Below are 21,644 nucleotides of genomic sequence, written 5' to 3' on the forward strand. Positions count from 1 at the left end.
GTGGAATCTGTTGCATGTGAGCCAATGAAGGGTGCTGCAAATGAAGCTGTTGAAATAAATGATGGGATGACTGACATAACAATAGCTTTTGATGGCACTTAAGCACGGCTACAGTTCTAAGAATTCTGTTGCTATGGTGACCAGTGTGGATACTGAAAAGATAATAAGATTTCCAAATTTTAACCAAACATTGTTATAAGTGTAGATCAGGGAATGAAGAAGGGCATATCTGTGACAGAAATTATGAAGGAACAAGAGTTGGCATGGAGGCCTTTGCAGGTATTGAAATTTGTAGTCGATCTGTGAATGAAAGGGGAGTGTGTTACACTAAGTTCTTAGATAATGGAGACTCACAAGCATATAACAGTGTAGTAGCCTCTCAGCCTTATGATGAGAAGATAATCAAACAATTGGAATGTGTTGGTCATGTCCAGAAGAGGATGGGCACCAGGTTGAGGAAGTTGAAACAAAGTTTGAGAGACAAGAAACTTTCTGATGGTAAAACCATAAGAGACAGGCTGACAGACAAAATGACTGATGAGCTACAGCAGTATTATGGGATGGCCATTAGAAAATAATACTGAGGATCTGTTGAAAATTAAGCAGGCGGTATGGGCTACCTTCTTCCACAGACTGTCAACTGATGAAAAAACAGTACACCACATTTGCCCTCCTGGACCCGATTAATGGTGCAATTACCACAATGCCCAGTACTCTAACAATTCATACAGTTCATACAGCCATAACCATTCCATCCCAGCAGCTGTCATCGATATCATAAAACCTATTTATGGAGACTTGGCAAATCCTGAATTACTGAAGAAGTGTCTACATGGTCACACACAAAATCCCAATGAATCGTTCAATCATCTTATAGGGACTTGCTTACCAAAAAATGTTTTTGTTGGAATGAAGACAATAAAGTGGGGGGGGGGGGGGGGGGTCAGTGATGTTGTCATTGCTTTTTATGATGGCAACATTGGTAGGGTGAAAGTGCTACAGCATAAGGGAATTAATCCTGCAGCAAACTGCATCAGAGAACTTGAACGGATGGGCAAGGTTCACATTGATAAAGCAGAGTATGCAGCACAGTTGGCCACTAATGAGCCCAGAAAGAAAAGAAGAAAAAAACTTTATAAGATCAAGATGATGATACACAGTATGGTGCAGGGTGCTTCTGAGTGACTAAAACTAAAAAATTAAGCATATATTGAGTTACAGTATTTTGAAACTTTAGAAGCCATTCCTGAAAATTTACATTTTCTGTTGCATTTTTCCTTAAATCTCAGAAAACATTTCGAGTACAGTATTCAAATTTTCAGGAAGTAATAACATACATATCCTGAGTCTACTGAACTAAAAGAAGAACATAATGTTATGTATAATTAAAATTATTTAGGATAACATACAAGAAGTACACAAAATTTTAACAGTGTAATTAAAAAATTGTATTTCTGGAAGCAGTGGCTGAAACACAATTATTGTAGTTCAGTAGACTCAGAACATATAGTTTAATGTCCTGTAGATGTTTTATGTCAATGGCCACAGTGGTTTCTGAAATACAGGGCAGCAAAGTCACTAAATTTAAAATTTTCGGGATAGGGCATTCCAACACCCCTTAAAGCAGAAGTTCAAACTGGCAACCCCCTGACACAACGTAAGTTTGGTAACATCGAACGGTGTTTTGTCGAACTCTTTCAAAGGTTCTTGGCATTGTCCTGATGTGATTGGCGGCATATTGAATGTGATTCATTCATTGGAAGAATCCTAAGGAAATGCAATCCAAAACCAAAGGAAGTAGGTGACAGTACTCTTGTTCGCCCACTGCTTGAATACTGCTCAGCAGTGTGGGATTCGTACCAGATAGGGTTGATAGAAGAGATAGAGAAGATCCAACGGAGAGCAGCGCGCTTCGTTTAGTAATCACGAAAGCATTACGGAGATGATAAATAAACTCCAGTGGAAGACTCTGCAGGAGAGACGCTCAGTAGCTCGGTACGGGCTTTTGTTGAAGTTTCGAGAACATACCTTCACTGAGGAGTCAAGCAGTATATTGCTCCCTCCTATGTCTATCTCGCAAAAAGACCATGAGGATAAGGTCAGAGAGATTAGAGCCCACACAGAGGCATACCGACAATCCTTCCTTCCACAAACAATATGAGACTGGAATAGAAGGGAGAACCGATAGAGGTACTCAAGGTACCCTCCGCCACACACCGTCAGGTGGCTTGCAGAGTATGGATGTAGATGTAGATTTCTCTTCGTTTCTAGGTGGTTCGCATCAGGTTGGGTGAACTAGAACCTTGAAGAATCCCACAGGAAAAAGTCTGGTGGCGTGAATGTGTGTGCCCCACCATGCAGCAACCCCATGCGTAGCCTTAGCACCTTCCAGCAGGCCAGATAGATTTTCTTGCAAAAAGTGAAGGTAATTTGCCCTGGTAAGTCGAGGAGGTAGACAGACTGGCCCAATGAGATGGTCACCCACAATGCCTGCCCAAATATTGAGCAAAAATTGTTCCTGGTGTCCGTGGACGTACATGACCTGAGGATTTCCCCTTGCCCAGTAACGAATGTTTCAAGTGTTGTAAAGGTCATCCCAATGGAAGGTGTACTCACCGATAAACAACACAATGTTGGGGAAGTTGAGATATCTTGCAAACCACCAGCAAAACCCTAGCCTGTGTTCATACTCCGCCACAGGATTTGGGTCTTTAACAGGGAGGCAACTAAATGGATGCTGGCCGTCATCCCTCAAAACCTCCCAAACTAACCGATGGGTGACCCCCATGTCGTGTCCACCCAATCGAGTACTTGTTGTAGGTGCTTCCTCGAAGCACTCGAGAACAGTCTCTTCAAATGAAGCATCCCGTCATGTTCGAGGTCTTCCAGCATCACCATGATATTCCGCTAACAAGCCTGTTTTGCCAAGTCACTGGTGAATTGCTGTAAAGATTTGCAGGTGTGGGCGGCATCTTGCGGGGTACCGTTCCTCGCACAACCGTCCAGCTTCATGCGCATTACTGTCAGATAGTCCATAAACAAAAACAATACCTCATTGTTCTTCAAACGAATACTGTGTCGCCATGCTTACTGTATGACTAAATCGCAGGTGACGTGTGTCCTCCGAAGCAAAGCTTACATGTGAATGCCTCTGACGTGAGACGAGACAAACAGCAACACCTATTCGACACTTGTGTGTATCAAGTTGGGGCAGCAACAGCGCGAGGGACCTTTGTAAGTGTGATTCGACAACCATAGCGCTGCTCGTCAATCGAAGAATGGCAACAGGACAATCCCACGGCCTATTGGAGCGTGTGGCACCAAGTTTCCATAGTTTAAAAATGGTGTGTTGTCGACCTACACATCGTCAGTAATTTCAGTTCCTACTAGCACCAGTTATCCAGGGTTAAAATTTTTGTGACAATTTTTCTCCACCCAGTATACACATACACACTTCACAAGACACTATCTGGTGTGTGAGCGGGCATTGCCTGAGATCAATGGGGAAAGTTGAAAATTCATATCAGACTGGGATTTGAAGGGTGCTAGTGTAGTCCGTGCAGCTGCGATGACCACTGTGTCCAAATGGCTTACTGGTCGAAACATCTGCCTAGTATGCGGGAGACCCATGTTCAAATCCCGATCTGGTACAAATTATCAACTTAAACCCTTAATTTCAATCCAAGACCACTCACAGCTAATGTCTGTAATTCCTTTGTGCCTGAATTCAATAAATTTTCTCAATAGTGTTTCCCGAAAAGAACATCCTCTTTCCTCCACCAACTCCCATTTGAGTTCACAAAACATTCCTGTTACTAGTCATGTTTTGACTGGACCTACAAACAACAAATCTAGCAGCACTCCTCTGAATTGCTTCGGTGTCTTGCTTTAATTTGACATGGTGAGTATTCCAAATACTCTAGCAGTACTCAAGAATGGATCACCGAAGTGTTCTGTATGCAGTTTCCTTTACAGATGTGCTACACTTTCCTAAAACTCTCCCAATAAAGCCAAGTCCATCATTTGCATTCTCTACTACTGTGCTTACATGATCGTTTCATTTCATACTGCTCTGCAACATTACACTTAGATATTTAATCTACGTGGCAGTGTCAAGCAGCACACTACTAATGCTGTATTCAAACAATATGGATTTTTTTTTGTACTCAAATACATTAATTAACATTTTTCTACTTTTCAGGCAAGCTGCTATTCATCACACTAACCATAAATGTTGTCCAAGTCATCTTGCATCCTCCTGCAGTCACTCAACAACAATACCTTCCCATATACCACAGCACCAGCAAACAGCTGCACATTGCTCCTCATTCTGTCAGAGCATTTACATGTATGGACTACAAGAGTGGTCCCATCATGCTTCCCTGGCGCACGTCTGACGTTAACCTTGTCTCTGATGAACACCTGCCGTCCAGGACATTTCACTGGGTTTTATAAAAGAAGTCTTGAGCCACTCTCATGTCTGCATTGGGGCACTGTGTCAAATGCCTTCTGGAAATCTCTAATATGGAATCTGCCTGTTACCCTTCATCCGTGGTTAGCAGGATAATGTGAGGAAAGCACAAGCTGGGTTTCACATGAGCAACACTTTCTAAATATGTGGACAAGTTCTTCCTTCAAAAGGAAATTTATTATATTCAAACTGAGAATATATTCAAGCATTCTGCAGTGAAGCTATGTTAAGGATCTTTTTTTCAGCCATTTGCGACTTTGCGCTGAGCAAGAGACTTGCAATACATGCATGCTAAATAAAAGATCAAAGCCATAGAATACTCTCTGTAAAACTGAATTGGGGTTCGATCCACACCAGGCACCTTATTTGTTTTCAACTCTTTCAGTTGCTTCTCTACACCAAGAATGTCTATTACAATGTTATCCGCACAGGACTTTGTGTGATGTTCCAACGACAGTAAGTTCATGTGATCCTCCTGCGTGACTAATTTCTTAAATGTGAAATTTAAAACTTCAGCTTTCCTATACCTGTCTTCTATTGCCAAACCGAGTGGGGCAATGAGTGACTGGATAGAATCCTTTGACCAGCTTAAGTTTTCATAGCATCAGAATCTTCTCGGATTTTTGGTAAGGTCTTTTGCTAAGGTAGGACAGTGGATGTTGCATGCTATGCGCATCTATCAGTTTACAGACACACAAATTTCCACTAACTTTTGCAGCGTTATTTGTGTTCTTTTTTGAACTGAGTGCAACAGGTCTCTGCTTCCTCAATAATTTTCGAATTTTGTTATTAAACCACAATGGGTATTTGCCATCCTTAATAAACTTACTCAGCACATACTTCTCCACAGCGATATAAAATCAGTTTACACTTGTCCATTGTCCTCTACATCCATCATATTGGAACTAAATTATGTACATTCATTGCCCAAGTTGGATGATAACAGCTGCTTATGTGTTCTTTCTAGCAAAAATACTCCCCTAGCCTTCTTGATGGGTTTATTGACTTTAGTAACCATCGTCTCTATGATGACATCATAATCACTAATCCCTGTCTATACTGGCACTGTCAATAATGTCAGACCCGTTTGCAACTGCAAGGTCTAAAATATTTCCATTGTTTGTGGGCTGTCTAACTAGCAGCTCATGGAAGTTTTTGAAAAAAGTGTTCAAAAGAACTTCAGAAGACCGCCAATTCATAACACCTGAAATGAATCCATAGACATTCCAGTCTATACTCAGTAGGTTAAAGCCATCTCTAACTTCTACTGCATGATCTGCATATATCTGTGCTACAGAATGCAGATACTTCTTATTATTCTAGAACTGACATGGCAGAATTAGGTGGCTGGTAAAAATGGCCAATGATTACCTTGTGTTCACCTACTTGTGTACAGGTAACTTCACAGACTCAATTTTGACCTTTATAAAGTTAGTATTTTTGTTGCCTGCAATGAAGAACACGCAGCCCCCCGCCCGCCTCTTATATGTGTCTAATTTGTGTTTTCGATATTCATTCTAAGCCTCTCTAAGTATTTCCCAAGTTTCTACTTCGGGTTTCAGCCAGCATTTGGTTCCAAAAATAATTTGAATGTGACAACTTTCTTGGGGGGTGTATCTTTACTTTGTATGTGGACAGATTTCACTCTCTGTGTATCAATTGAGAAGTTTTCATCAGATGACAAAATACTGCCTAGCCCAGGAAACTCTCAAGTGAACTCTACAAGCATTCTGCTACCCAATTAGCTCCCTCCTTAGGATAATGCACCCCTGGTCTAACAAGGGGCATCCTACAATTCTCCATCCTGTAATGCACGTCAAGAAATCTGCAGCCAAGACTGTCACACAACTGATGCAGCCTTTGGTTGAGACCCTTCACCTGGGTCCAAACCAAAGGACAACTTTTGGAATCATGATAATGCCAACTGTGAGCTCTGCTTGCACCCCAAGAGTGATTCCAGTAAGCACCAACTCTGCCATCTGCATCCAGACAAGGAAATTGCCCTCCATCCTGACTTGTCTGCAGCCAATTCATCCATCACAGTAGGGGTCATGTCCCAACCCTTACAATATTTTACTCAGTCCTCTGACGTAAAACCTGTTACATGTCCTAACAACATGGCTTGACTCAGGTTTAAATTCGGGAAAATCATATCTTACATTAATTCCACTGACATGCTATTTCAGAACACAATCGGCAGTTGTGATTAAAGCTTTGTATTGACAATGAACATGGCCACATTGAAATGTTGTTCAACTACTTATCAACTTTATTTAAGTACAAATGTGAAATGGAATGAAGGAAAGAGTGCTGAAAGTGTGATTACTGCTCTATACTGCCCAAGACCATGAACATATACTTCAAAAATGTTGTACACAGTGACATTAGTTTCAAAAAGAAAATTGTACTACCAGTTAAAATAATATTTAAAACCTGGCATTATAATAGGGATGGGAGAGTATTCCTTTCAGCTGTTTACCTGTTTTTTCTGAGAAGAAAAAAAATATTAAGAACTGCTCTCTCTCTCTCTCTCTCTCTCTCTCTCTCTCTCTCTCTCTCTCTCTGTGTGTGTGTGTGTGTGTGTGTGTGTGTGTGTGTGTGTGTGTGTGTGTGTGTGTGTGTGTGTGTGCGTGCGCGCGTTTTTTTTTTCCTTAAAATCTACTTGCAAATTGGTTTTCCTTTTTTAAAAAAAATCCATTTGTAAATTTGTTTTCATTTCTTTGCTTCTCTTTCGATGTATTTGTCATTGTTTTATATTTGCTCTTCAGAGTATGCCACTTACATTGTACTAATTATTCAATTTGAGCATCGTATCTCAGAAAATGAACTATGAAATGCAGTAAATGAATCAAAGTATCTTCAAACAATTCTTTCAGGCTAAAGTGCAAAGCACCATCCCTTCCCTGCTGATACATCTAAAACTAAATTAATTGTAGATCAACTTTATTTAAATTCTGAACTCTGCTTACCCAGTCACTGTCATATATAATGACAGTGTCAGCTGTTGTGAGATTCAGTCCCAGACCACCTGCACGTGTTGAGATGAGAAAAATGAAAGTATCCTCACTGTGGCTAAAGTGCTGAATGTTATCCACTCTCTCGGAGTATTGCATGGTACCATCTAATCTGCTGTACTGATAATCTCTCATTTGCATATATTCTTCCAAAACATCCAACATAATTGTAAAAGTTGAAAACAGTAACACCTACAATAGACCACAAAAAAACACATTAAACTGTGGATCTTCTAACACTTCAAATGAACAAATGGCAAAAAGAAGGAAGTATAAAGCATATAAAATCCACTGTAAAGACTGGCCATTTACACAGGGAACTTAGCATTACCCAGTCTAGTTGTTATGTCATAGTCTTCCAGATGCACATTTAATATAACAGATGTGGGACAGCACAAATGTTGCATGCATTCCATCACATTTAGGTCACTGTCACAACTCATCATCATGAATAATGATCCCACAAATTCCATTCAGAAATGTTTGTAATCAGCTTACAAATAACTTGTAGTTGCACAACCTAACAAAGTTCTATACTTGACTGTAAGAAAAACAGCAAATATTACACAAAACTTGTTGAGGATTTCTTTAAAATAGCAGCACTTACCTGTGATTCGCAGTTGGTAGCAAGTTACATAAACTGATAACTAATTAATAAAATTCATATTGAACCTAAAATGAATTGTTACTCCACTAAGGCTCTAACCCTTACAGAGGCTAATTTATAAAAAGCTTAAATTTTTTAAGATAAATTATGCAGTTCTTCAATTAAAGTGCTGAGATTTTGAATTGAATGTTCAGGTAACAGTATCACAAAAGTCGAAGAAACTTTTTAACTAAAAGTTATATAATGAAGTAAGGAACTAATATTTAACATTAAGCAAAATATGACAAATTAATGTTCTTAATCTATGAATGTTGTTCTACTACATTTAGGTGTGACCAATCACTTTTGATAAGCACAAACTTTCCAAATATATGAACTGGTTTCGTAAACAGCTACATTTGGTTTAAAAAAAATCATCATCCCAACTTTTTTTGTGAATTAGGTATCTTAACTCTACTTGGACAGGTATAGATTCAAATGGTTTTGTTTCTCACTTGTTTCTCCGTAACAGTAGCTAGCATACCACTACATTCCTTGTGTTAAGTGTTTCCTTGAAAGACAGTTACTTAATTAGTATTTAATGTCTTATTCAGAAAGTGAACATGGAGAACAACTGCTGTGCTACCAATCTGAACTAATCTTATATTGCTTGGATATCAGCTACAATTCGAAAATCATTCCTGTTAAAATACGTGAATAAGCTAAATGAGCACAAACAGGAAGTACAAGCAAGATGGACAGGAAACTTAAGTCGACTCCCTCTTTCCTTTTGAAGAATAATACAAATGTGATTTAGCAGACAGAACTGATGGGTGAGCTCCCTGTGATACATACTTCTAAGAACACACAAACAGTATGAATAGAACATATTTAGCATGCATTACACACGTCACCCAGTGTCTTTGGAAGGGCAAATATGTGTGAGTCATTCAATAATCAAGGCCCAGAATTTGCTTTTCTTGGAACGTATTTATTCTTAAGAATTAGAATTAGGTTATAATGTCAGTAAACATTTCTTTTATATGTATTAGTTTTGTACATAGTCTTCATCATGTTCTATGGCCTTATTCTAGCTGTATGTAAGAGCACATATTCCCTATCAAGAAAAGCTTATCTTATGCTCATAGCTGTATTTTCACTTCTGAATTACATTCATCATCATCTACAAAGTGTGTCCCACGTAGAGAACCACGAAGCAGTCAAAACAGAGATTACCAGGTCTGGCCTATAGCCTGGAGGGGCAATGATATCGAACCCAATTTGGTGATGTGTTCTCAGGTTGTGAGACTTGTGTGTGGGCATGAATTATGCTGGAGCATGATTTCTTTTAGATTCTTGTCATACAGAATACAACAGAAACTATTCCCGAGTATGTTTAGTCTTCATATATGCCTCTGAATTAATGGCTGTCCCTTTTGGCAACTTCTCCACAAGAATGACACATTCACTATCACAAACGACTGTCACTATGACTTAACCAGCAGAGGGCACCGCCTTTAATTTCTTCTTTTTTGGTGACAGTGTTGGACCACTCCAATAACTGCTTTTTTGTTTCTGGCTCTAAGTGATCTACCCAAGCTTCATCATATGTAACAATCCGTGACAGAAGGCTTCTCCACTGGCCTCAAACTGCTCCAACAGTTCAGATGAAATGGCTTTTTAATCTGTTAGTCTGCTGTGAACATTTGTGAAATCCATCTTGAACATATTTTTGAATAGCGCACACACACTTCCAGTGCTCACTGATAGCTGTTTAGTCAATTGTTTAGTTGTGATGTGCTGGTCTACATGAATAATGGCATCCGTGCAATTCATCATACTGGGAGCAGTGGCTGTGACAGAATGTACCAAATATGGCCAACCATGGAGCTCACTTTCTGCATTTCCTGATGCTTTAACTCTCCTTACCATCACCCAATAATACTCCTACCAACTGATCACTACTATACATTTCACACAAATGTTTATCAGAGTTCACTGAGGCTTCATTTCCACATCCAAGAACTGAATTTTAACACATTGCTTGCCATGAGATATGCTGACAGCAAGACACGAGAACATACAGTATGACTGGTAAGTTGAGATTCCAACATACAGTAGTGTGTTGATTACCTGAATGTCAGTCAACCAAATGACCATTTAATTGAACTGTTACTCGCTCACTCGTGCCGCTCTCCCCTGGCTACTGTCTTGACTATCCAGCACCAATGCTCAGTTACTGGCAATAATAACCGATTGTGCTGTGTTACATTCACTTGTGTCATCTTTGCCGAATACAGTAAACTTGTGATTTAAAATGCCTAAATCACAGATCTAGGTGACACTGTTTACAAGTGGTTTACACAAAAAAGGGAAACCTACCTATGGTTCCACTCTATGTGAAAAGGAAATTCAATTTAATGGAAATTCTGCAAGGCTATCAAACCTGTAAAGCAAGCACAGGCTGCTGATTGTTTCAGAATCAAACTATGGGATGTATCAAGGGAAGAAGATCATGGTTTCAAAAACATTTACAATGCTGACAAAACTGGGCTCAGCTAGAGAGATATGGCAAGAAAATCTCTTACACATTCATGGTAAACAGATCCGCCACAGTTGTAAAATACTTTATTGACCAAAGTCTTTCACGACAGAACACACTTATACACTACCACAGTTTCAGGGTCTGAGCCCACTCATCAGGTGTATCTGAATTCTAGCAGTAGTAGGAAATCCTGTCCATGCCCTAACAACTAAGAGGCAAACACATTTGCCTATTAGTTGTTGGGTTACGGACATGATGTACTACTACTACTACTACTACTACTACTACTACTAGAATTCAGATACAACTAATGAAGGTGCTAAGATCTCAAAAACGAGGTACTGTATAGCAACTTCCATCCTGAAAATGTTACAGAACGTGTGTGTGTGTGTGTGTGTGTGTGTGTGTGTGTTCAGATACAACTAATGAAGGTGCTAAGATCTCAAAAACGAGGTACTGTATAGCAACTTCCATCCTGAAAATGTTACAGAACGTGTGTGTGTGTGTGTGTGTGTGTGTGTGTGTGTGTGTGTGTGTGTGTCCCACAAAAATTTATTCTGTTAGTTGTTTTCAATTACACTTTTGAGAACTTTCCACCATTTCCAAAATTCTATTCCTATCTTTTTTCAAATTTTGTTCCTTTACACCATTCCATGCTGCTACGAACATGTAGGACGGATCTTTCAAATCAATATTTTTATGATTTCTGAACAGACTTTCTGTTCCCTCCCTTTTCTGTCTGAAAGTCTCAATAACACACTGATCCATGGGCTGTAATAAGGAGGTAACGTGAGGTGGAAGAAACACCACTTTTATCAACTCTTCCTTTTCTTTTATCACATGATGCAAGAGTTGATACATTGTCAAGGAACAGTAATGTTTTCTACCTTTTGCCACAGTTCAATCAGTATCAATCACCATCAGTTTAACATGATTTACTTCATTTGTTAGACACTTCATTCTGAATTAATTTTCTTCTTGTTTCAGCTGAATGTTACCATCGTGTTGAGAGGCTGATAAAAAGCTGGTACCATTTTTATGTGATATTCTAATATGCGAACAGCAAACAAATTTCTCATTTGGCAACTCACTTAGGGAATCATTCCAGTCTCTCATAATCACATAAAATACTGATCTGGGTTCAGAATCAAGTAATGTTTCTGTAGGTCATTTTCACCTTTGGGTGTTACTTTTAGTTAAAAAGGTACATTAATGTTTGTATTTGGTACCCAAAAATGCATGAGAACTTTTATTGAAAACTTGCTCAAATACAAGAGTGTGTAAGATGATAGAATTTAATGCTATTTCCTCCTGTCTTTCACAAAACTGTCAAATTTTAAACAGAGGAATAGACTGTTATTGTGGCTACTTCATAGTTAGTTGCTCGCATATCTCCCGCACAAGTGCCGGCAAGTCAAATATCACGTGATTGTATGAGCAACATCAATACTGTAGGGAACACTTGAGTATTGCAAAATCTTGAGCCTATCTGAAAACAAGATAATTGTTTACTTGGCCTTGCCCTTCCAAATTCCTCTAAATCAAACTGCATGTGACCTAAATAGCCAAAACTTCATCTGTAATGTAAGACAACTATAAAATCTATTGAAAAATGTACAAATGTTGCCTCCACAACAACAGTTTAATCTGCGATTGTAACATGACCTCATGTTTTTAAAATGATGAATTTGCGGAAAAACCTCATTTTATAATTGGATAAATAGGTATATTGATGTTTCAGCTCCTAACGCAATATAATTTACTCTGTTGATGTATTCTAGCAAATTAAAATTACCTTGTGCCCTTGAGCTTTCAAACGTGGCAACAGTGCATCAAGGACAAGCATTTTTCCAGATTTATCCACCATAGTTTCATCTATCCTTACTGTTCCATCAGGCAGTAGTGGCTGCTGCACAAGATATGGATGATTCACAATTTTGCGCAGTTGCATCATTGGATTCTGCATCTTAATGTTTATACGGTAATTCTGGTCCTTTTTGTCCACTACAGTTATCATATTTTTCTCATGTCTGAAATCAGAGCACAGAAGTATAACATTGTTGATATTCCCAAAAATTTGCAAAAAAGAAGGAAGTATGTGAACACATGGTACTAAATAACAGATTCAAAAATCACATAGGCAAATTATTTACAAATATGGACTCAACAATAGTGTTATTCTTATTAAAAAAAGGAGAATGCTGTAGAAAGTAAACATTGTTGAGCTGGGCCATTCCATGCCAAGTGGTCTAATTTAAGAATAAGTTTCCACATGACCGTAACAGATCTTGCTGAAATTTTGTGTGAACATTCACAGGTTCCCAATGAACACAGGTAGGGACATGAAAATTTAGAGAAAAAGATAACATAGAAAATAATGCAAAATCATCAGTTTTTTGAAATTGGTGATTGAGTAAATTTCCAGAGTAACAAACTTTGATGTGACAACAAAAACAGCACCAAATATGGCAAAGAAACCATCACCAATTTTAAAAAGGCATCGGATTTGGCAAAAAAACATCATAATTAGGAAAAATAACACTAAATTTGGCAAAAATAACACTAATGATGGCAAAAATAACACTAATGATGGCAAAAAATAACACTAACTTTGGCCATAACACAAAAGAATTTTTTCTGTCCCTTAACATCGACGAAGTTTTACTTCCACCGATTTAATACTTCAGAGATAAGCTATGGTGACAAAAGTCATGGTATATCTCCTAATATCATGACGGGCCTCCTTTTGCCCGGTGTAGTGCAGCACCACGACATGGCATGGACTCAACAAGTCATTGGAAGACCCCTGCACAACTTTTGAAGGGATTTATTTGTTGTTTACTGTAAATGGCCTTCATGTAGCCAAACATAGCTGTCTCCAGTCAATGATTGGTTTAGTTGGATCGTAGGACCCAGTTCATTCCGTGTAAACACAGCCAACACCACTATGGAGGCACCACCAGCTTTCACAATACCTTATTCAGGCCACAGTTTTCCAGTCAGCTAGGGTACAAATAATATGCTCACGAGCCCACGAGAGGCACTGCAGACTATGTCGTGTTGTTAGCAAAGGCACTCTTGTCAGCTATCTGCTGCCATAGCCCATTAATGCCAAATATTGCTGAACTGTCCTAATGGATGTATTCGTTCTGCTTCCTATGTTGATTTCTGTGGTTAAGTCATACACTGCTGATTGTCTTTTAGAAATGACAACTCTACTCCAAAACCACTGCTCTCGGTCGTTAAGTGAAGGTCGTCTGCCACTGCATTATAGGTAGTGAGAGGTAATGCCTGAAATTTGGTATTCTTGGCACACTCTTGATGCAGTGAATCTCTGAATATTGAATTCCCTAATGATTTCCAAAACAGAATGTCCGATGTGTCTAGCTCCACCTACCATTCAACATTCACATTCTGTTAATTCCCATCATGCGATCATAATCGCATCAGAAGCCTTTTCGTATGAATCACATGGGTACAAATGACAGCTCTGCCAATGTACTACTATTTTATACATTATGTACGCCATACTACCCCCATCTGTGCATGTGCACATTTTTAACCCGTAACTTCAGTCGCCTCAGTGTGCAGTCATCCATTTGACACCAGAGTGCAGCTATCAACAGTGCACCCGTGAGTTTTCGGCAACTTTTAAACATAATGTCTCTAGGCTATCTTGTACAGCTTTTCACACTTTTCTTAAGCGAAACAATAAAAAAAAGAATTCCTAGGCAATTTTCATATGGATAATTTGAAGGAAAGTCCACTAAAACAATAGATACTCAGAAAAAAATGGGAAGTGCAGATGTTTATATATCCAGAACTAACTGCAGGATCAACTTGAAACTTTGTACGTAATAACATACTGAACATACTTAAGAGTATAAAATTTCATTCACCTACTGCTTTCCAATAATTTACATATTAAAGGCAAAGTTGACAATTTTTCTAAAAATTGCTGAAAATGGCTATCTTTGACAGGATTAAAAAAAGCTGCTTCAAATGCTCTTACACCATTTCCATTAGAAAGACCACGTTCTATACCACCTAAAAACTGGATGTTCTACAATTGTGTAAGACAACGAGGTCCCAATGACTAGGGAATGCCCGACTGCAGATAAGTAGATTTTTTTAAAAAGACATTCCTACAGCGTTTAGCCCTACAGAATTTTTGTAATAAGTGAAATGGAATAAGGAATCCAATAAAAAGAACAGTTTTCTCTTTTTTGTGGGTCCAATAATTTGAGACAGTCATATTTGAAATGTGTAATATTTTGGTTTTGTCTTAACAACTCTACTCAAACCTTCCCATTAGTGACATCTAGCCCACAGTACAGTTTTCCTCAAGAGATTCTACAGCAAATTAATTAAACCCCTAAGAGATTCAAGCAGCTTGAAGTAAACATAAGCTTAGGATTCAAAAAGAGATTACTTCTAGCATTGGCCACTGACAGAAATGTATCACCGGGCTTGGTATCCTGGTTGAAGAAACCCTTATTAGGCTTGGGAACTTGTGGTAAAGAAACCCACCCATGACTGCTGATGGAGAGCTATCAGGCATAGCCCATATGGTGATGGAATGCTGGTCTTCTCACCTTAAAAGGAACCAGCAGTGTTTAAGCAACCATGGACCACAGCACCACATTTATACAATTTTTTATCAATACACTAATGTTCCACATAAACCACAAACTATGCCAACACAAAGTAAGTTATGCTTTAAACTGGAATCCAATTAGCACTTCAAGAAACTTACACATAAAAATATATATTAATAATTTTCTATAACATGAATCCGCTCCAGAAAATGCCAGGAAGACTGCTATGAACCTCACCAAAATTTGCACAGGCTAAAGCCGGTATTACACAACGATCCACCATGAACGGTACTGGTCTAGCACGACAGCCATCTAGCAGTAGAACAGGTGAAACTACAAAAATTAGAGCACACATTATCCGTGTGCCGGAATAGGGAGCAGTTCTAAACTGCCTTCAATCAGCGCATGCGCAGAAGAGGCTGCCGCAATGTTTAGGAAAAACTTTGAACTAGCTGTTTGTGAAAGCATTATTTCTATTGATTACTTCGTATTCTAGAAATGAAATGGAGCAAAGAGGCATTAAGCAACTTAATTCAGGCATAAACTGAGGAAAGGTGTACATGTGACTCACTGCATCATAATACGATATGTCAGCAATCGTTTCTTTCTGAGTAATATGCATATAACACCACACTGTGATTTTGCATTTGTATTGTAATGCCTTAGCTTACGAAAGTTCACATTTGTTTTGATTGCATCTCTTATTTCAGCATGCCAGAACAGAGAAACTGACAGTGATTGACAACAAAGCCCGTGCAGTTTCACCCAGTGCAATAGACGAGGACTGTAAAACTGAGCAGCACTTATATACCATATATTCAAAACTTGGAAAAATAACTAAGTACACCTTTAAGTATTGGTCCCTTCAAGTGCTGCAAATTGCAGTGCATACATCCACGACAACTTTTGAAATGGTGGACTGCGCTATTCTGTGGCTAAAAGCCAGACTTAAAAGATTCCCCATTTGCCAGGAACCGTAATGTTACAACTAGCCTGCAATGTAACAGGGCGTTTACCGGTATTTTATTAGTGATCTTGGCTGGATGATCACAAAACATATAAATCTTATCTTCGAGAATGTGAAATAGCCTCCCTCAGGACTGTCACACTTCCCGATTCCATCTTCTATCGCAGACAGCAGCTTTTCAAAACAGGCCATGTCCATCCTAATGAAGTTCCAAAATTCTTGCGATCTTCGGGCCTCAGTTCTTTCATTAACAATGAATATATTCCCCCGCCTTCATCCCTTCTTTTCAGCCAGGGACGAATCCAACAACGTCTGACTTTTCGTTTTTGTCCCCATTCTGCCCTAATTCAAAGATTTACTGTCATTGACAGGGCAATAGCTCCAAAAACAAGTGGATCCTCCATATGCAATATGCTGTATAAATGTAAATTTCGATACACATGTAACTGTGTAATCAAGTGACGCAATATAAAACTGTTGAGTCTGTAATTCAGAACAGTACTAACCCACATAAGAGAAAAACAAATACTTAATAAATAATGGTAAAACACAATTTCTTATGAAATAGGAACCTTGAGGTCATAGAAATAATTTGAACATATGACATTCCAGTATATCATACAGTCGCCCTAGAGTTGCACATGGTAGAAAGGACGACTTTACAAGACATCAGACAGCTCTATTTTCTTTTTGCGCGTATAATCTGCTGCTGCACATGCACGCTAGGTATATCCCGTGTGGATGGTGTAATAGGTCAGAAGCGAACCAGTCTGTAGTTACAGGTATGCACTTTTGGGGCACTGGTGCATAGGTGTACGGTTTAGGTGCATCATGTAATACGGGCTTAACAATGATGTAAAACCTGAAGGCTATTTATACGATGTTTGCTGTAGCTTGTTATGCAACAATTTTACTACTATGGTCTCCACTGTCTTAGTAATGCACATTTAAACTGTGAATTTTATGACCAATCTGCTTCTGTAGTTATAGCAGAGAAACAGACTGAAATATGTCACAATGACCCATGATAAGAGACCTCTTTTTTTGAAGTATTTTGAGTTATTCGGACTTTATCTCAATTCCTAGTCATCAGGACTTTTGATATTATCTTCCATAGAGATTACTCAACAATTGTAGAACACAATAAAAGACGTCACATTTGAGTACCAGCGACATAGGATCCAATTTTGAATGCGCCTCCACCGAGTCCTTTTCTTAGGGCCTTATTTGCTGGCACTACAAAACCAAATACACGTTTTTGGTGGTTTAGAGCATGGTCTTTTGCACAAAAACAATTTAAAAGAGTTTGGGGAGACTTTTGTGGAAGTAGGCCAAAGGTAGCCATTTTGTGTTTTTTAGAAAAATCATCAACATTTTCTCTCAATTAGTAAGCTATTGGAAAGCAGTAGGAGAATGAAATTTTATATTCTAAGTCCTTGTATTGGTAAGTTACTAGGTGCAAAGTTTCAGGTTTATCCCGCAATTACTTCTGGAGATATAGTTTTTTATATCTTCACATTTTCTCAGAGCGTCTATTTTTCGGTCAACTCTGCTTCAAATTATCTAAGTGAAAATTGCTCACAAACTCTTTCTTATTAGTTTGCTTAAATGTTGTACCAGATGGCCTAGTTTTGTTTCTTTCAAGAAATTATTCTGAAGATGATATATCTGAAAGTTACCGAAAATTCACAGGTGCACCATTGGTAGGTGCACTACTGGGTCAACCGAATGACTATATCTCTGTTAGTATTGAATTAGTGATCATGATTCTTTACCAGCATTTATTTGGAACGTGTAAATGTTTTACAAAATTTCATTAAAATCCGTGATAGTTGTCTCGGAACCTCTAGACCACTCGGCATGGAGCTACATTATTGGTTTAACAAGATGGCTAAAACAATACAGTGCAATAAACCAAATAACTAGGAACCCTTATTTGTCAAAAATTGTGATGCAGTGAAGTTAATCCTAGCACATAACTTATGTTCTATACTGTACGTGCAACCAGTAACTGCTGTTTCCAAGTTAGTATGTAAGGGATACTTTTGACACTTTGACTGTGATGGCACACATGGGTTACCTACCCCTGAGACCATTTCAATTTTTTTCTGCTTTTTTGTATCGATGGCACACATGGGTTACCTACCCCTGAGACCATTTCAATTTTTTTCTGCTTTTTTGTATCGAATAAATTATTTATGTATAAATAAGTTGAAAATATAGTTTAGTTGGTACCTTATATTTCAGGTTTTTTGGGAGAGTTATTTGTAACTTATATGGTGCCAAAGTGTGCCGGGGGAATCATTTACTATGTGGCTAATAATTTTGGATTGGTACTCATCGGTGGTGTGCAGAAGCTTTTAGATGAAGTCGTGGACATGACTTACTGAAGATACTGCATCATTACTTAGAGTTTACTTGTTTACTAGTTTAGTCTGCAAGTGAAACAAAGTTTGGAAGATGATATTCTACCACCGACAACAGTAGGAAGGAAAGTTTTATATCCACATTCAGTCAATGAGCCAAGCTACAACAATAAACTTTTACAGTATTAACAACTGAAGCAGCTGTTTCAGATTCTAATGAAGTAAGTGCAATGTCAGGAAGACCTCGAGATTAAAATTTCTAATCAGACTGTCAGTTATGTGCAAAACTGGAAAAATGTTTATTTATACCAATTCTAGTGTAAATGCTTCTGTTGCACTAAATCTTAAAAACGAAACACCACTGAATAGTCTCAAATATTTTGTAACTTAACAATATTTTAGAATGTGACGCACGAAGCAAAATTATATGCAAAATAAGTCTTACAAAATCATTCAGTCACTCAATTCTCGACTGAACAAATGGAACGATGATACTAAGATTAAACTAAAAGATTTTTTGGAAACACACAAAGACTGTTGTGATTGGCAAGCTTTCAGAGCCAGTGGCTCCTTCTGGCAGAAGGGTTGAAAGCAAAGGAGGAAGGGTGAAGGAAAAGGACTGCTGAGGTCTAAGAAAAGGGGTAGATTTCAGGAAAGTCACACAGAACCGCAGATCAGGTGAATCTTACCATATGGGATGCGAAGGGGGAAGTACAGTAAGTCTCCCCTGGCCCACAGTCCTGGATGACTTCCCTGAAATCCACCCCTTTTCCTAGACCTCTCCAGTCATTTTCCTTTACCCCTCTTCCTTCCCCTTCAACCCTTCTGCCTCAAGAAGGAGCCACTGGCTCTGAAAGCTTGCCAATCAGTCTTATGTGTGTGTTCTGTCACTGACGAGTAGATTTTCTTTATGCATCCTATTAAATAATTTTATCAATAATTGTTTTAATTGTTATAATATAAAAGATTTTTAGCAATTTTTTATGGATGACATTAAATTCAAAGTCAAACATACACAATTATTGGCTGAAAAATTCTCTCTACCAAAACAATATAAAATGCTGTGTCACCAAATCATTTAGAGCTGCTGTTACATATATGGCATTTTTCCAGTAATAATCACTGCCCTGCAGATCATTTGTTCAAAATTCAACCATTCATTGAGAAATTACTTCAGAGATCTGAAAGTGTCACAGTGGCAGATAAAGAAATTTGCCATCTCGAGGATGACTAAGCTTTTTTCAGTATATAAAGAATATGCGCCATAAATCTGGAATAAAATTACTTTAACTTTGAATAAAAGGTGGCTACACCTGGAATCAATGCGTACTGTGGAAAGGACACCAAGGCCAGTGTTTTTCTAATTTCTGTTGTTATAAGCCAGATGAGGGTTTTACTGAATGAGGAAAGCATTTTATACACAAAGTTTTTACACAAGTGTCCATCTAGCTGACCAGCTTCTTGAAAATCAACATATTTAGATAATTAGAAAATTCAATCCTCAGGACAGGCAAAGCTGAAGAAAGAGAAACACACACCAAGCCAAGCGAGAAAGTGTGTAGTTTCATAAGTGTGAGGTCTTTGGAACGAACCTCTCTGCTGTTATTTTCCATTCCCATGTACTTATAATAGATAAACGTGAATGCCACGAAATTGTGTTATGATCAAGAAACAAACAATAGAATAATATTGTTATGATTGAGAAACGTTAATGAATGAATTGTTTTGCAAAACACACATTGAAAAAACCACGTACATCCAAACATTTGGCTTTCATTACAAGTGCTGTGTGTTGTAATAATTAGTCTCTTGCTTGTTTCTGTGATCAGTACGATTGTGAGTCGTGCAGTGCTCCCTAATTGTCACAAAGGTAGATCACAGTTGCCACAAGTTTCCCCAATCTCAAGGGTAAGTTACGATGTAAGTTGACAATCTGTCTTTGCAGCTATGGTACAAGAAACAATAGTGCAGACAAGAAAATACCTATATTTAAAAAAATAATAAATAAATAAATAAAATCCTGTAAGCAGATGGCATTTCCTTATGTGAGGAAAAATCATAAGCACTAACATCAATATCTTTTGTAATGAACTATTTTTAGATCGAGAAAGCAAACCAAATGGTATGTGTGTTTCAGTAAGACCAGTGATATTTAATTTCAATAAAATAGAACGCATTTGGTGACAAAAATATGCATTTCCTTGGAGTCGCAAGACAGATTTAAAATACCTTCTGTGATTTCAGAAATAACCACAGAAAAAAGTGGGCCTCTTGAAAGATGTGTACAAGGTGGGGAAGAACTGTGTAAACCAACACTGTAGGTGATTGCCAATAAAATGTTGGTTCTACTATGTTCTTTATTGTCAGTTATTACCCATTATGTTATATTTATTATTTTACAAGTACTGTGTGATTTTTCTTTTGAGAAGTATACGAGTACATAGAGTGCAAACCACCAGCGACACAATTTTCTTCTTCTTATCATGCATACTTTCTAACATACAAACTACTTTCGAAGTGCCAAAATGTACTAGAACAAATAAAAGTCTATAAAAAGCCACTGTACAATGTACTTGTGGTGTGAGGGTCGCAATTCCTGAAATCCATCGGTCATGGCCTCTGGCCTGCTGAAGAGCACCAAGTCCTGGGTCCATGGATAAACCATGAAAATCTGCTGCATTACACCACACACAAACAGACACAGCCTGCAGGCAGAAATCGGTGACACTAGATCCAATCGGCAGGCCCGATATATTACAGATACCCACAGAAACACCCTGCGGTTTTGGCCTGTCGCGGAAATCCACTTGTGTGGCCAGCTATTCACGAGCCACAGACATTGACGAAATGAGACCACAGTGATCAATCCATGCAACAGATAACTTGTTCAAATACTCTCGGAATCAATAATAATGAGGACAGGTAGCAACCCACGTAAAGATGATTGCTGAGCCACTGACAGGCATGTAGAAAAAGACAATCACACTCTCACAACTAAATTTTCAGCCATAGATTTTATCAGAAAATGAGAGCGCACACATTCACACAATCACTCAGACACACAACTGCCATCTCCAGCAGCTGTGTCTACAGTCTC

The 21,644-nt window shown here is 38.4% G+C and overlaps 1 protein-coding gene across 3 annotated transcripts in view; it reads right to left on the bottom strand.

The window, feature by feature from the left end:
* Nucleotides 1-21,644, bottom strand: part of LOC126194995 (lymphoid-specific helicase-like) — a 152,230-nt gene that overhangs the window by 29,056 nt on the left and 101,530 nt on the right. For all 3 annotated transcript variants that reach the window (XM_049933414.1, XM_049933412.1, XM_049933413.1), the window contains 2 exons: nt 12,412-12,646; nt 7,441-7,677 (listed from right to left, as the gene is read on the bottom strand). In XM_049933414.1, coding sequence (XP_049789371.1) covers nt 7,441-7,677; nt 12,412-12,646 — 472 coding nt within the window. The remainder of the gene's footprint in view (nt 1-7,440; nt 7,678-12,411; nt 12,647-21,644) is intronic.

Source organism: Schistocerca nitens, chromosome 7, assembly GCF_023898315.1.
Source record: "Schistocerca nitens isolate TAMUIC-IGC-003100 chromosome 7, iqSchNite1.1, whole genome shotgun sequence".
In the NCBI taxonomy this organism is placed as follows: Eukaryota; Metazoa; Arthropoda; class Insecta; order Orthoptera; family Acrididae; genus Schistocerca; species Schistocerca nitens.